We start from the raw sequence: 16,363 nt of genomic DNA, 5'->3' as shown, positions 1-16,363 counted from the left end.
GCATCCTTCACTAAAACGTGTTGTTCTCATTTTCCCAACCCCTCTTTTTCATTCACTTCTGGATCTGCCTGGCTCAGGAGCCGCTGCCAGTCCGCTCTCAGGCCTTCCCCAAACCGCACCATCAGTTCACAATTCTTCATCCACCATTGTCAAATAATAATGAGGATGTGGTCTCAGCCAGTGACTGATCCAGTAAAGATTCTTAACTTGCACTAGATGGATTAGCACAAGAAATATACAGGCTTATTATTAGGTTTATAGTTTTGGTTTAGTTTATAGTTTCCAGATGGTGTGTCTTCAGGACTTCGGTTATTGTTTAACTGTTCTTGTATTGACACTATGCAGACTTTTGTGATTTACATGAATTATCTCATCTTTTGGAGCACTGCCATGGCATCGAACATAAGTTTTAGGAAACCCTGACGTTTATGCTGATTCCAATATCTGGTCAGTATTTCACTTGGGAAAAAAACTTGCATTTGACCTCAAGAGTGTGTGCATCAGAGACCCTGTGTAGTTTGTCTTTTTCTCAGATTTTTAGATTGCTTGATCTTCTAACGTGCACCTCAAACCTCTGCTAATTGCCTGTCACCTAATATATAAATCTACCCTTTTAGAGCAGCTATTTTTTATCCTCTGTTTCTGAAACACATTAGGCTAATGATCAAATTTTATTAAAGTAGCAGAGTTGCCTTTTTTTTCTTTTGGTTAAATGTTGTTATGCTAACAGTAGTGTGATGGATTGCTATTGAATTAAATACTGTAGGTCTCTCTGTTTGGTGTTGAGAACGCCTTAATGCCCAATGAAGCCATTTTCAAGCGCCTTCTTTGTGGCAATTCATTGTGTTGTTCCCTTATCAGGAAGGAAAAGTACACCTAGAGGAAACTTTGAAAGGATCAACTTGAGAATTGAATGACCAAGGGCCAGATTTACTATATTCGGCAAAATAGCATGTGAGCCCAATCCCCAAATAGTTCTCATAGGTGTGATTAGTTTTATGTGTGATTTACAAAATACAGATACAGGTACAGTGAGTTAATTTCCAGATCAAACGCAAAAAAATAAGACAGGCTTATTTTAGCAGTTAATTGCATGTCCCATTTGTTATTAAATACTTAATTTGCATAATTGATATTTTGTGCCTTAAAAAAGGAACTCCCCAAACGGTCAGCTGCAAAAATCTCTGAGTTCCCACCTCTTACACTTTAAGTGATATTATCATTTCACTTAAGGCACCCAGCTGCCAATTTAAAGCCTCAGTCATTAGCTGTGAATTTTATGTCTTATTTGCCCAGCAACTAGCAGAATAAGAAACTGCCATTATTGGCACTGAATCAATAGAGTGGAAAGTTTTTGGGCTTTTCAAGTGGTGATCTGCCGTGGCTATACAATGTTGTTACATGTATGAACAGTTATATAAACTGTACTGACCACAGAAATCATACCTAATGCATCACCATGCCCAACTGGTGCTTGATTTGACTGAGTATTTATGTAACCAGAGAACTAAAGTATCCAATGAGACACATTACAGACACATACAGCATATGAATACAGAGAGAGAGATTTCTTTTGCGTTTGCGTTGGTGTTATGGATAAGATTACATCTCATTTATTTGATGACATGGTTTAATCAAAGTACATGTTGGGAACCACAAGAGTGATTTACCGCATTCGATGAATATCATTGTTTTCACGCTTCACTTTCAACTTGCTTCCATGAAAGCCTCTCATTATGCAGAATTATAGCTTTTATAAAGGCACAGACTTGGACATTCACAAAAAAGGCAGTTTTTTCTCAAGATCAAGAACAGGTCTCAGAGGGCTCAAAAAATGCTGACAGCGACAAGAGCAGAAGGAGGGAGATGGGGAAAGAGAGGGAGAGAAAGGGGAGGAGAAGGAGGCGGGAGTCGGTGCCTAAACCCCTGAATGAAATCAGAGCTCAATACAGAATTCCTCTGATTAGCATTGTGGAAATAATCTCCTCCAGCTCTTCTGCTCTCATGGGATCTTGAAACCTGAATAGTGTCTTCAGCATAGCACAGACTGCCTATCTATCAGCTGTTTAGGCTGCAATCATACTTGCAAGTCTAACTTTCAGTACAGCTCTACTATATCACTGCTACACACTACTGTGTGATACTTTCGCTAAATATGTGAAGTTCAAAGCAGCATTTCTCCCTAAAATCTACCTACCGCCTTGGTGCACTGCACGTCCTTTCCCAGCAGCCAGTGCAACTCCAGATTTCCTTCTCCTTGGTAGCAGGACTGCAGCCGCTCCTTAATGCGGGTGTTGATGTCCTGGATGGTGAAGATGCAGAGAGCAGAGTGATCTGGAGGGTCGTGGTACTGCTTCTGTCCTTTCGAGAACACAGCAAAGAGCACATCCTCTTGAGCACTAATGTTGAGTGACTTAGCCAGAACCCTGCCGGCCTTGGACAGGTAAGCTGCCTGCAGCAGACGGTACTCCTCGCCTCTGTGAATGCACCCCACAGGAAGTGACACATACGAGTGGAACTTCTTGTCACCTTTGCACAGGCGGATGATGCGGGATGTGTAAAAGAGGTCGCCAGGGGAGCCACCTGCAGGCATCCCGTTCTCTGGAGTCTCCGGCTGGACAGTCATGAAGTAGACAAAGCTGCTGCTGGCAAAGCCATAGATGTAGTAGATGTCAAAGTGTGGCACAAGAGCCAGTGTGTCTGAGGGGATTTTAATCAGAGAAGAAACAAAATCAGTGTGAAGCTCATAGTCCAGCATGGCGGAGGATTCTGGGTCACGAGGCAGCTTTCGGCTGGAGATAGTTGGAAAGTAGTCCTGTTTTCCGCCTACGGCAGTGCCGATGTATAAAGTCGCATCCTGACCCTGAGAGGGTACAACAACTCCATACATCGTCCCAGTCTGGTTGTCACTGGACAGGTAGTGCTCTTTCTTATGCGTGGGCTCCACAAGGATGAACAAATCATCCAGCCTCATCAGCTTACAGACGCCCTGGTAGAGGCTGCCACAGGCCAGCAGCCGGTTGTGAGAGTAGTCGATAAGCAACAATTTGTTAACATTGTCAGTGGAGGCCAAAGGCTCAGAACAGGGCTGGACAATTAGTGGAGGATAACATGCTTTGTTGTCATACTCTGGTCCTGTATCATGAGACACCAGGAGTGTTAGATTAGAAGACAACTTGTAAATTCGATTGACAGCTCCAATGTACAAAGCCCCAGTAGACTGATGCACAGTCAAGTGGTTCAGCGACCACTCCCTCCTCTCTGATTGGAAGGTGTTCATAGTTTGTCCTAGAGTCATCTTTTGATTCAGAGAGATTAGAGTCAATAGCCACAGTGCCAGGGGCCATGACATGACCTTTAGAGGACCGTGACCTTTAGTGAGGCCGCAGTAAGTCCATCCTTTATACAAGCACGTTCCCATCCCCACGTGGCTCTGAAAAGTATTGAGCTCAGACAAACAGGGTTGTGTGTCAACAAGTAGCAGGATTGTCCAGAAAAAAGATCAGCTCAAGCGGGGTCTTGTTCTCCTCAAGTGAGCTTCACATCATTCTGAAAAAGAAAAGACAGACATTTGTTTTAGATCTCAAAAAATCCTTGATTCTTTCAAGTGTGAAAGATTGCTTTTCAGGATATCGTTAGGCACTAAAACCCTAGAAATGTCTTGTTTTCTTCTCTAGCTCTGCTTAGTCAGACACATGAGACATCAAAGAAACAAGTAATCATTTGTTCAAACTGTCTCCCCATATTTACTAGCCTGAGAGATGGTCCAATATTCCCCATATCAACAGGGGGGCTCATTATATTCGCCTTTCTGTAAGAGAGACCTAACTGTGGCCTATTACTTGAACAAAGCAGTGACACAATGTAGCTGCGCGTTCCCTCTGTTTGGGTGGCTAATTAAATGATCCAAATGTATTAATTATACATCCATATTTTGGGCTCCCTGTTTTCCTTCCTCCCCTCTGCCTTGTTCGTTTAAATGGTTGAATCCAGGAGGAATTAATCACTCTCCAATGCGGCCGACATTCCTAAATTAATCAGGCTTTTTCCAGGGATGGCAGGGAGTCATTAGAGATTCAGAGCCTGGCAGCATCAACTCACACTTCCCTTTTTAATTTCATTAGCATATTTTATGTAAATATTTCCAAGGGACAAACAATGTCCGTCAAACACATGACGGACAAAAAAGATGGATGAGTTAGCCACATGAATGTTTGATGGATGTACATTTTTAATTTATTTATTTTTTACTGTTATAACGTTAATATAAAATATCTTTTCGTCTCCCATATGGCCAGACAAAATAAGCTTATCTACAATAAAAAGAGGGTCTTTTTTCCTCTATATAAAGACTGATGTTTTATGATGGCAACACAAGCATCGTAGATCAAGTAGCTTCACATATGCCGTTACTTCATCGATGTCCATTAAAAGAGTAATAAAACTGTCTGCATAGGAGGATACATCATAAATTAAAACACCTACATCACTCCAAATCCTGCCTGTGTGCTGCCTGAAGCTTCTCCAATCATACACTCAAAGGTGGTTTCTGTCTCTCCTTTGTTATCGCCGTTACTACACCAAAAGCACCTTCACACTCTTCTAACAATCCTTTAAAAATAAAAATAAATGAAATGCTTTCAAATTTCCTCCAAGTATATCCTGCCAAATCCTAGAAGACTATACCTCGGAAGCAAACTGTCCTTTTTTGGCTGGAACTAACGTAAGCGGGGTGTTTTCTCAGTGAGACTTCCTGGTATAAGTAAAGGTTAAATGAAGACAGCCATGTCAGATCCTAATGCGGAGGTCATGATGCGGTGGGTGCTCTCCATTGGCTGACTAACAGGATGTCCGGCTGAGTTGAGCTGGAGCCAGGGATAGAGCGGATGGACTGACACTGAGCTGGCTGGGCCAACTCCAGCTCCACTCCAGCATCTCCTGCCCATCTGTCCCCACCGTGCTCACACAGGGGGAGAAGTCACTTGAGTGTCCCGACCTACTCTGCTCAATTTGGCAGGCTCAGTGTGAGCAACTCTACCAGTAATTGGCCACCGAAGAGTAATATCTGCCACACGCTGCATTGGAGCTCTTAAATCTGAAGTTTAGTGTTTGCTTTTGTTTGTTTAAAACAGATTCCATTTATAAAGACATGAAATGAATCAGTCACAGTCACAGTGCTATCTTTGCTGCCTTTGTTTTAGAAAACAGAGAAGTCTTTCCTTTTTTTTCCTGACTGGACACAAAAAAACATGTCTTTTATTAGTTCTCAGAAAGCCTAGATTTGGCAGGACATGTTGGCTCTAATATTTACATCTTTATTTAAGGCAAAATGTTGTCCAGCAAATTCTTTCTGAAAATCCCTCAGATCATCTGCTTTGCAAGCTGATGAGCCCATGAACCAGTTTCTGTTTTCATTTATCCTGAAAACCTGATGAAATCAGTACTCATGTGTGATTGAAATACTGGAGGATGAAGCATCTGGATAAAATGAAATATAAACAAGATTCATGTGCTTATTTTCAGCAATGACCATGAACTAGTGCTAATTGCGAAACTTTACTTTTTGAAGTACAGCCTTTTTTCCCCGAGATCTTTCTTCTTCTTTTTGTAGTCTTTTAAATAATGGAATGTCAAGTAATGCACTTAAGAGCTGCTTGAAAGTGGCAGAGTTAGAAAAATGTGACTGAATTCTTGAGCTGCCACAGAAAAGGGATTTTTGTGCTTCAGCTGGGGCTGTCTCTACTTTGTCTCTGCTTTGGATTTCTCTGCTTGAACTCACTCTACAAACTTCCAACTTAAAACCTTTGGTGTAATATGCATTGTAATCTTATCAAAAACTCAAGTGATGACCTTTCCTCAACTGGAAATAATAAATAAGACATCGCTCTTGAGGTCTAACAGCAAATAGCAGACCAAATGATATTTACAGAGGTTGGCTCGAGTCTGGCTTGACCTTAAACAACAGACACCAGCAGTGATACCCACAGGTTAATTCAGTGCTGAGAGTCTCCAGTGAAATCCTCAAAGGAGTTACAAAACAGGGGAGAAAAACACGAAGAGAAATTAAGGAAGTGCTGGTGGCAAACGGAGCTGGGCAGGCATGCAGGCAAGCAGCAGCCTCGTCGTTTCATCCATTTCTGTTCTGCCGGCTTTGGTCACGTCTAAGGCGTGCAGTCATGCTGCTCAGTGTTTACCCTGGATTATAGAGACAGCTCTTCGCCCTGCGCAGTCCTCCCTGCTGAATTCTCCGCCTCGCCACTCAGACACGCTCCAGCCCAGACGTGACTCATTCACACTCACACACAGGAACATGGTTTGCTAAGGCCTCTGGGGACGTGAGCTCTCAGCGGGCACCAATCACAACACAGAGGAGGGAGAAGCCAGTCTCTCGTGCTCCGCAAACACGACCCTTTGACCTGGATCAAGATCTGTGGAACCAAATCCATCCTTTTGGTTCAGCTTTAATTGAGGCGAAATGCTGTCATAGCTTCTGTAGCACCCTGTTAAGCATGATTCACGGGACGGAAGCGATGGTTACTGCTGTTGAGATGAAATAATTAAAAGAGGGCTCTCTTCTTTTTTAGTATGTGCATCATGTTCAGTCATCGCTCAAGTTTGACAGCATAAAGATATGTTTTGTCAGCATTTTTCATGTGTACTGTAGTACATTCAGATAAGATATTATGTGGAAACCTTATTTCTTGAAGATTTGCATATTTTGTGAAGTAGTGAAGAGCTTTGTAGGCAGAGGCTTAATTGATTTGCGATACTGAGTTAAAACGCAGTTGTGATCATCACAAAAAGAACTGACATGAAGTTAAAAGTATTAAAATACACATTTCCCGATAAAATGCTTTAATAAGAATTCACCGTGTTTAATTAAGTTTAGATAATTTAGATCAACCAATAACACTGAATTGCTAAAGCTGTGCTTTATAGCTAAACTAAGCCTTTTAGGCTGGTTATATAGTATTTGTAAGAACATGGGATGATGATAGGATGATGAGATAAATTATTTATCTTCAAGAATGATGTAATACAAATACATTATTCCCTGGAACTATAGATGGTCTGACAGGCAAAGTGGTGGAAACCCCTCAGACAAAGCTTCTCAAACTAAAGGGATGAGAGGTTTAACAACAAGTGGCCTGAAATAAAAGGCTAGAGGTGGTGCCTATAAATGTTGTAAAGTAAACTGTTTAGGGAAATTAGGTTTTGATTTTCTGTTCACAGTCATATTTAATAGTCACATTTATGTTGAAGTCTTAAATTGAACATTCTTATCCATGTTTGTCATCACAGCTCACTCGGCCAGGGGCTGTTGCTGGTAGCTACGTATTTTTGCAAAGCATTCACATTTTGGAGATGTTACCTTTCCAAACACTCAGAGCAAGATGATACAAGAGGATTTTTTTCACACTTTAAAGAAGGACAGATTTAGCACAAGCAGCATGTGTTCAGGTTTATCTTGTTTATGTTTTGGATTATAGATTTGAGAACACTGTCGACAGACTGCGCCATGATATTTCTAAAGGTCAGAAGATACTTCTCGGTGCTCACACTTAGTCAACAATAGGAGTCATTGTCACTCACATCAGAGGTGATAAAAAATTTTTTTCCTTTTTGTCGCTGTTGTTTTGTGTGGCCTAGATTTATAAGGCTGCACAAAGCCAATAACAGTATAAGACCACGGGGGCGGAAAACTGTCTGAACTACAATAGTCATAACAGCTTCTGTCTTTATGATTACAAGCGGGCTGTGCACAAGCGTGAAGGGTTTTTGTGTCTGTAGGTTTGTGCTGATGAGGCTGCTGATAGAAGTTTAAAAGTTTCTTATAGGACATCATTTTGGAGTTGGACAATATGTGGCTGCAGTTCTTCTGAACGTTTGAGATTGTAGTATATAAACCCACATGGGATACATTTGACTGGGGTTCTCGTCAAATACGCACAGGCCCGTCATTGGGGGGAGGGCTAGTTGTACACATCACACATGAATGGGCTGAAAGGGCGCCAGTCGCAACAGAACTTGACTTCCAAATGAATAAATGAAGGCAATTAGTAGATCTGTTTACAATGTTGTGGAGACAGAAGTAGGTCAAACATGGCAGACACAGAAGGGAGGAGGGAGCCAGCAAGCCAGAGCCAGGGGCTGTCGCTGGTACCTACAATGATGAGTCGGGGAATTAGGACATGAAAATGCCGTCTTTATTAACAATGACTTTTAAATGAATGTCATAATGAATCACAAGGGACCGGTGGAGTTTATTAGAAAAGCAGTGTTTTCTATTCAGCCCATCGTGTTTTATCAGACACAGTGTTGTAGAGGGTAAGCCCAGGGCAATAGGCTCCGCCTTCAAAATCCCCCTCACCCAAACACAGACTCGAGCCTCAGAGGACATAATGTGTAGCTTGGATGCTCACACTGCAGATACCCACAGGATATCTTCACTTTGATATTGCTCAGTCAAATTTTATGACAGTTGGCCCGTGGTTAATTTTTATCATTATGTTCTACAATGTAAATTCAGAGAAGCACTTTGCCCAGTTGGAAGGGGGGCAATCTTAAAACCAGTATTTAGACTAATGGCAATAACACTTTGGGAGGCAATTGTTCCCTGGAAATCACTGCAAACTGCTGTGAATTCATTTAGCTTCATTGGCAGCTCGACTGGCACCTCTGCGTGTCCCAGCATTTTTTATATAATAAAAAACAGAACAATTATTTCCTTTTCTCCATGCTTGTTGTTTAGTTTATTGGCCAGCGCAGATATTACAGGCTTTAGGACTCTCTAGCCAGCCACAATTCTTGATGGTAGAGTAGTGGAGGATGTCCGTGGGGGACAGTAAAACAGCGCTATGTCATCGCAACTAGCTCGGCTTCTAATAACTGCAGGATGCTGCGCAGAACCTGGGCAGTGGTAAATGTGACATAGGGGACCAATTCCAACAGATCACCACAACACAGTCAGCAGCCTCCTCTGCAATGCATTCCATTATCTCAGGGCATATGCATTATACATGCAGATACAGTACTTTATCTGAAATTGCTGTTAAGAGCAGGGACCAGATGAAGGGCACTGCTGCGACAGTCGGATTTAACCATGCATGCCTTTCTCCACCCTTCCCTCTTCTCAGCTCTGTCTCCTCTTCCATAAATCTCGTTGTTGGTCTTCCCTGCTTAATGGTGACCTCAAGCTGGCTCATCTCAACTGCTGAGGCCCTCGTGTTGCATATATGATGAGCATACAGGGGAAAGACAAAGTGACCTCCAGCGCCGTGATGAAAACCCATGCAGTTCAAGTGCAATAGAGGGTCTTCTATAATTCAGCAATCGCATAGGAAGACAGAGTGAGCTGTCTTTCTTCTGGAGCCACACAGCTAGCGCCTGTAGTGGTAACCTACATCGCCTCAGAGCGAGGAGTAAACAGGTGTGTTTGATCAGGTTTTGGAGTTATCTTTCTGCACCCGCACAAAGACAATGAAGATGGTGAAATGAAGACTGGGGACCAAATACAGAACAGCTCACCTGTTTAGTTATTTGTACTATTAACTACCAGCTTTATGTTCAGAGGGATGGCTTTATTGTCTGTTCGCACTTATATATCTGCCTTTTTTCTTCTTTTTTTGGACAGGTTGTTATTGCTCTCTCTAAAGCAAAGCTATATTTTCCTCAGACCGACTGACTTACTCTACAGATGTGCAGGACCATATTGATTTCTCATGCATAAATCAAGGAGACCTGACAAGGAAAATACTTTACATTTGGCAGAAACTAGACCTCACTGAGTGTATGAATGGGGAAAAAGCAATCAAACACAGTGATGCAGACTACATTTGAAGCTGTGAAGCACATATGTCCATGATTCCCACACCACTGCACACAGAAATCAAAGAACTTATTCCAAAGAAGCCTGTATGTTTCCTCGGCTTCCTCCCGCTTTGCCCATATGGTTTCGTGGGGTGGGAGATGCCAAGGTTGGAGGTAGCTGGCACGAATAATTACGATCAAAGAAATTACAATGCAAAAGGAACAGCTGCTACCTCGACTGCTGACAAATCACTATGAGCAAGAGGAGACTGCAATAGACGGCGAGTCAGGGAGAGTAAAACAGGAAAGAGGAGGAGAGATGATGCATGTTCTACTATACAACAACTTTCCCTCTAAGTATCTGCTACTCCAAAACCCATTTAACATTTAATCCGCAGTGCAAATAAGGCCTTTGGTGGCCATTCACCCCAAAGCTGTACAAATACAAGCATCTGCCCAGATTATCTCAGTCAGACTCTATGGTCAATCCAGCCCGGCCTCTTTCTAATTCTACCCGTCAGAAATTCTATCCTACTTGCTGAGCCTCTCACATGAATTTGAGAAGATTCACAGAAATGTCTTCAATGTCCAAAAATAGAAATAACCTGGTTTGAAGTATAGTAACCAAGTGAGTTAGAATTTTACCAAAACTGCAAATGCAGGTGAATTTCTCTCAAATAGAAATTCACTTCATGGCAAATGTGTTACATTTCTTTTAATGCTTTATCACAACTCCTGCAGGAATAATGCAGTATCCTTTCGTCTCAACTTGCCCTTCCTAATAGGATTTGCTTGTCAAATTAAAATTGAATACTCCAAGTCTATTAAGCTCAGTCCCACCTGGTTTGTAGCTGCCAAGGGCTGATCACTACACAGCAGTCTTAGATGTAGTCCAGACAGTCTGGACTTCTATGACATGTTGCAGATAACCTGGTGAGGACAATTTTGCAGATGTAATCACTTAAAGTTGTGAGGCATTATTCCAGACATTAGTCATTTACTTTTTTGTAAGACAGGGTTTTTACAAAGTGGACCCAAATACTCTGTCTTTCCAGGTGGCAAAAAAGAGCAATTTGACGGTGTTCTGTAATGGTGATGGTGTTTCATAATTCAGTCCAATTTGGTTTAAGGTGCCATCTGTCCATGTTTCAAGCCCTTATCTAACTAGGGTTACAAAACCCCATACCCTGGATTTGTCGCTAGTCTGTCTTTTATGTTTCTTTAGACTGTGGGAGGAAACTGGAGCACCAGATGAAAATCCACAGTGACATGCAAAGGCCAAAAGACGACTGCAAGTGCTAACTACTGAAACCCTAATGAACACCAGTTTGAAGTGCCAGACTTATTTTATATAATCTTGAAACCTCTGTTTACATCATTTAGCAGCCTCTTGTTTTTTGAGAACTGGCAAGGAACTGGGGTTGGCTTGCCTCAGTCGACATGTAGAGTCATGTAGAAGTATCCCTGGGCATGATACCACACCCCAGGCTTTCCCTGAGCCATCTATCAAAGTTCAACTGTTTTAGTACTCAGCATCACAAACATCAAATATCCTATGTTTTACCTTTTTAAAGGTGTAAAGAAATGTTTCATTTTTTTTTCAAAGGCTGAATTAATGTTTAAAACATTTGGGTTTTAAAGCCGTCGCTTCACCAGTCAGCTGGGATAGGTTCTAGCCCCTCGTGACCCTGACAAGGATAAGCAGGAAAGAATGGATGGATGGATGGATGGATGGATGGATGGATGGATGCTACACCTGTCAAACACTTAATTAAAATCTGTAGCAGCCTTTATCATCTTTAGTTATTATCCATAGACTTAAGTTGAAACTCAAAAATATATCTTAAAATAACAGTAGGTCAAAGAGCTGCCAGAGACCACAAATGTCATAGTGGCTTCTTTGTGCTTTCAGATTTCATATTGGGTGATAGATAATTACACTACAACACTTCACAAAACTAAGGAAGAAAGATGAAGAAGCCATGTTTTAGAAGTTATTCGAGTATGATTAGTTTGTTGAAATGGTACGAAAGAGATGGATTAAAGTGAAGTTACATGGGTTAGACCAATAAAGACCAATTTCTTTCCATGTTCCATAAGATATAATAACATAACCAAATTTTACCAAATGGCAAGTTTTAGGTATTTTGTATGTAAGCTACATGAAGAAAAGAGATGTGCTGTGAAATTACCAAACGTCTGGCTTGAATATCTGCCTCAAAGGGCAGAAAACCCACCAATTTAGCACAAGAACGATTGTAAAAGTTACAACAAAAGCAGCCGAGATATCCTGATGTTTGTGATCCATTATATGACCTAAGTTATGAAAACACTGGTTCCTGTACTTCCTATAATATTCTCCAGTTATTGTTAATGCTTTTTCAGACATCTGAAAATGTTTAGTCCAGCGGTTTCAGAGCCATTAAACTGAATTTCATGAGTAATATAAGAAAACCGATTACAAACGGATAAACTTGTGTCAATGCATTTCAGATTTAAAAAAACTCATGTGACATCACTTAACTTTGTCATCTATTTTGTATGGCCATATGCTGTCTAAATACAGAAGTGCCAAAGAAATCATGCAAAACAAACACATCAGCAAAGTTATTACACTGTTTGTATCAACAACAGTGTGACAATCTGGAGGCAATGCGCCATATTGCAAGACCGCCATCACTGCATGCTGAGCGCTGCCAAAGCTGCCATCTGGCAGGTGAGCTGCACACTTTCCTCTCCTCTCTCTCACTTCTCCTCTCCACTGTTTTTTACCACTTCTCTTCCTCGCTCTTCCTATATTAGACCTTCTCACCCCTGCTACCTAGCTATTTCCACTTTTTACACTCCTGTCTAACCCTGTAAGGTTATTCTTCTCCACATGTACTGTATATGCACCTCCCTCCAGGCCTGGATCACACACTGAAATAAGTGGAAGCATGAAGCCTGAAAGGTGGAAGCAAGAGAGTAAAGACTAAGGACAATTGCACATTGGCTGTGCTTGTTCATCTGCAGTATTTTGTTCTGTCTGCATTTCCTTCTTTTTTTCCTTTCTCTCTCTCATCAGTGTCGATTTCATATCACTGTTTGCTCTCCTCCCCGTTATCGCAGCCCTCTCGTCACACTTCCCTCTCTTTTTGTCTCCTCTTAGCAAATATGCACTCATATGCAAAGACGCACCAGTAAATAGCCACACGTATAACACGCACATTCACACACGTACAGTATACACGTGCAAACACACAAACTGCAGGCTCGATGTCTTCTTCCGTAGGCTGTAGCATCTGAACAGTCGTGTTTAATCAGTGTCTCCATAGGCAACCGGGGGTAGCGGTGGGTGGAGATGGTGAGACTTGGAGGTGGGGGGTCTCCAGCTATGGGCAGTAGCAGTGAGCTGCTGTGCACTCACACACTGTGTAAGTGTGCTACATACACTAATTCGTCTGATGTATTATTGGAGCAACTGTGCGTCGCCTTTGCCTCTGACCCACGCTGCACTCCCTGATATTGAAAATACTTCAAAATCAATGTCACAGATTGAATTGGCAGTTGTTTTAAATCACAAGCTGTTTTTTGCAGTGTAGTAATAAAGCATCCCTCTTCTTTTTTTCTTATCTTCTCAAACATAAAGTAGCTCATTAATCTCTGTAGAAGTCTGAGATAACACTTAACTCCTAGCTTGTGGGTGAAAATGACAGAGACAGATGCTCTAAATTACTTCACCTACACTGGTCCAACATTGCCTCTAGGTTCAAAAGACTCCAGAATAATTCACCTATATTTCCTCAGTACAAGAAACTACCACTACAAATGCAGATGGAGGAATTACATCAAATGGTATGTATAGATCAATTAAATCAAACTGCCAATAAAATTGATTTTTTTTCCCCCATTGGCTTACTTTTAGACTCTTAAAAAAGTAAAAATATAATTTAAATTTTACCTAATCAGAAACAAAGTTTAATCTCTTAAACTTATGAGCGTTCTTTTTTTAACTGATATCACTACTTTTAGAAATCTTCCCCTGAAATTTCACTTACTCCCTAAAATCTGGGCAGTGAGTGAAAACCTCAATAGTAACTTGTTTTTCCAGAAATTCTATCCCGGTTATTTTGTATTTTTTCATTACAGTTTTCCTAACAAACATAGTTCCCACAAAAACTGATAGTACTGTGGATAATCCTCAGCAACTTGGAAAGTGTTACTGTCACAATACAAATCTCAGACAGAGCTTTATCGTGTAAGACACAAAGTATGTCTTTTTGTTTGCTTTAAAATGGCTTAGCTGAGGAGTTAGGAGTGGGTAATCCTCAACTATACCTCAGAAGAATAGGAATCATCATAAACCAAACCCTTAGTTTCATTCATTGTTGTCAATTGCAAGAGAGAGAGAGAGAAAAGTAATGTGGAGATTCATTTAAATTCTAAAATTAGCAGGCAACTGATAAAATGCCGAAGCGCATGACTGGCAAGAGCATGCTAAAAGAGAAGCCAATCTCTCTCTCTCAACGAGAGGCTTTTCCCACTCTGGAGGGGCCAGGAGAATAAAAGCTAGTCCAACTGGCCGGCCAGATAAGCCAGACCAGAAAGAGCATACAGGGAGAAGAAGGGCTCATCTGGTTTGCATGAGGGGTGAGAGTCAAAGAGCCGTGAATCCAACTACAACCGCTCCTCGCCCCCTCAACCACCATACAGAGGAGAGCTCAAACAAAGATGCACTTAGTGAACAGCATTGTTGTAGTTGGCACCGCTGCAGCTGTGTGTGCTTTAGTTCTTTCAGACTCAAGCTTCATCTCAGCTCTTGCCCAGCTTTATCAGCATCCCAGTGGCTTCTGCTCTGCCCTGGCTGCCAAAGCAGCACGAGCTCTGGCTGCAGGGCAGCAGCGGAGAGCTGACTGTCTCCAGGCTAAATACTTCACTCTGGTATTCTCCTGATGACCAATAATCTGATGAACTGCCCAGAATAATCTAAACGTCTAAAGAGTTTTGGGAAAATCTGCACAAGCCGGTGGCTTTCGCAGGCTTTGTGTAAAGCAGAGTTATTGATAAGAAGATTATTCCCATCAAATCTAATACAGAAATGCTCTTGCCTGAGGATCTGATTGGTACTGAAGCTGAGGCATTTACAGTTGCTTTGTTTTCAGAACATCAGCCCACATCTGCTGGTTGTTACAGGTGGTCAGCAGAGCCGCAATTTGTCCAATTAACACGTGCATTCTAAATCATAACGCCATTCGGAGTTCACGCTCGCTGCGCGTCTTTTCACGGCGTCCAAGGTGCGTGAAGTCTAACAACTTTACCCTTCTGCACAATGCAGAGCTGCTCTACAAGCTGCCGCTCAGCTGCTAACACCAAAGGATAGCCCACTCACCTTGAAATAGCAGGAGACTCATTCATGAGTAGCGCAGATCCGGTTATTTCGCTTGAATATTGGGAGAAACGTCCCGCGTCTCAGTCAGTGAGTCAGTCAGTGGGATAAATGAGTGTGGACGACAAATACAGCGAGATAAACTGCCGGTTATTTATTCTACGCGCAGACGCGACGCACAGCTTGTAAAGTCATCTGGACAGTAGTGAGCATCTCCCTGTCAGCCGCTGAGAAGGAGACGATATCAAGTGACCCTCCCGCCTCGTTCAGGGATTGATCATTTTCTGTAACAGGCTGTCATACAACCCCATCTCCACCTCTCTCTCTCCCTCCCTCCCCCTCTCTCTCTCTCACTCTCTGTGTGGATGCCGGTGCTACATGAAGTCACCCATCAGTTCACTTGCACCTCACGTACAATGTGCGCTTTTAGACCCGACCTCCGTCGCGTCATCCTTTGGCACAACTTGGGCGCGTTGCAATACCTGTTCTATGTCTTTTTTTTTCCAGCGGACGAATAAAAGTTCCTGCGCATTTGTTCATCAGTGGAGATGGACACTGACAATGATTCATTCTAAAAAGTCGTCAAAACATTTGGTAAAGAGCCGACTTCTAAATGCGCTTACAATTCCATTCAAATTGGACCTAGACTGCGTGTTATCAACAGCACACAGGACGGAGATAAAGTCAGCGACCAAAATAGGCCTATTTGTCAAACGATTGTGATCTTTATACATTTGTGAAATGACTGCTTTCCATGTGCACAAATGGGCTGTATATTTTGAATCATGTATTCACACATCTTCTGATGGGAAAAGGAATTGTGTTGCAGCGGTTTACTCGCTCGTTAGGCCCGCTCGCTCAGTGTGTGATTCTCTAAGAAATGCAAGCATTCACATGTTTTAGAGCAAATTCTCTGTGCTGTATTTTCATTCACTGGCTGATATAAAGGCTCACAGCAGCACAAGTTCCAGCTGAAATACTGCCATCTGTAGGCTCAATAATGTGGCCACACTTTTTGTGTGTGTGTCTCAGAGCTCTAGCAAAGATCATTCATTTTAAGCCTTTTTAAGCGTTATAAACCATAAAGGTTAAAAAATATATGATTGTAACAATAAGGATCTAGTGCAGCATGTATCCAAACCCACTATCACCACTATCCTGCCCATATTGCTGAAAAGCTCAGTGGGG

At 42.0% G+C, this 16,363-nt stretch overlaps 1 protein-coding gene across 1 annotated transcript in view; it reads right to left on the bottom strand.

Moving 5' to 3' along the window:
• LOC102211566 (plexin-A2-like) overlaps positions 1–15,483 on the bottom strand; it is an 80,951-nt gene extending 65,468 nt beyond the window's left edge. Inside the window, exons 1-2 of the mRNA XM_005729717.1 lie at positions 15,179–15,483; positions 2,198–3,549 (exon numbers count right to left, since the gene is read on the bottom strand). Of these exons, the coding sequence (XP_005729774.1) occupies positions 2,198–3,421 (1,224 nt within the window). The 5' untranslated portion in view covers positions 3,422–3,549; positions 15,179–15,483. The remainder of the gene's footprint in view (positions 1–2,197; positions 3,550–15,178) is intronic.
• Between the last annotated feature and the right edge of the window lie 880 nt (positions 15,484–16,363).

Source organism: Pundamilia nyererei, unplaced genomic scaffold (genome assembly GCF_000239375.1).
Source record: "Pundamilia nyererei isolate P.nyererei 1_Seehausen unplaced genomic scaffold, PunNye1.0 scaffold00034, whole genome shotgun sequence".
Taxonomy (NCBI): domain Eukaryota; kingdom Metazoa; phylum Chordata; class Actinopteri; order Cichliformes; family Cichlidae; genus Pundamilia; species Pundamilia nyererei.
This window is presented reverse-complemented; position numbering and strand designations above follow the sequence as displayed.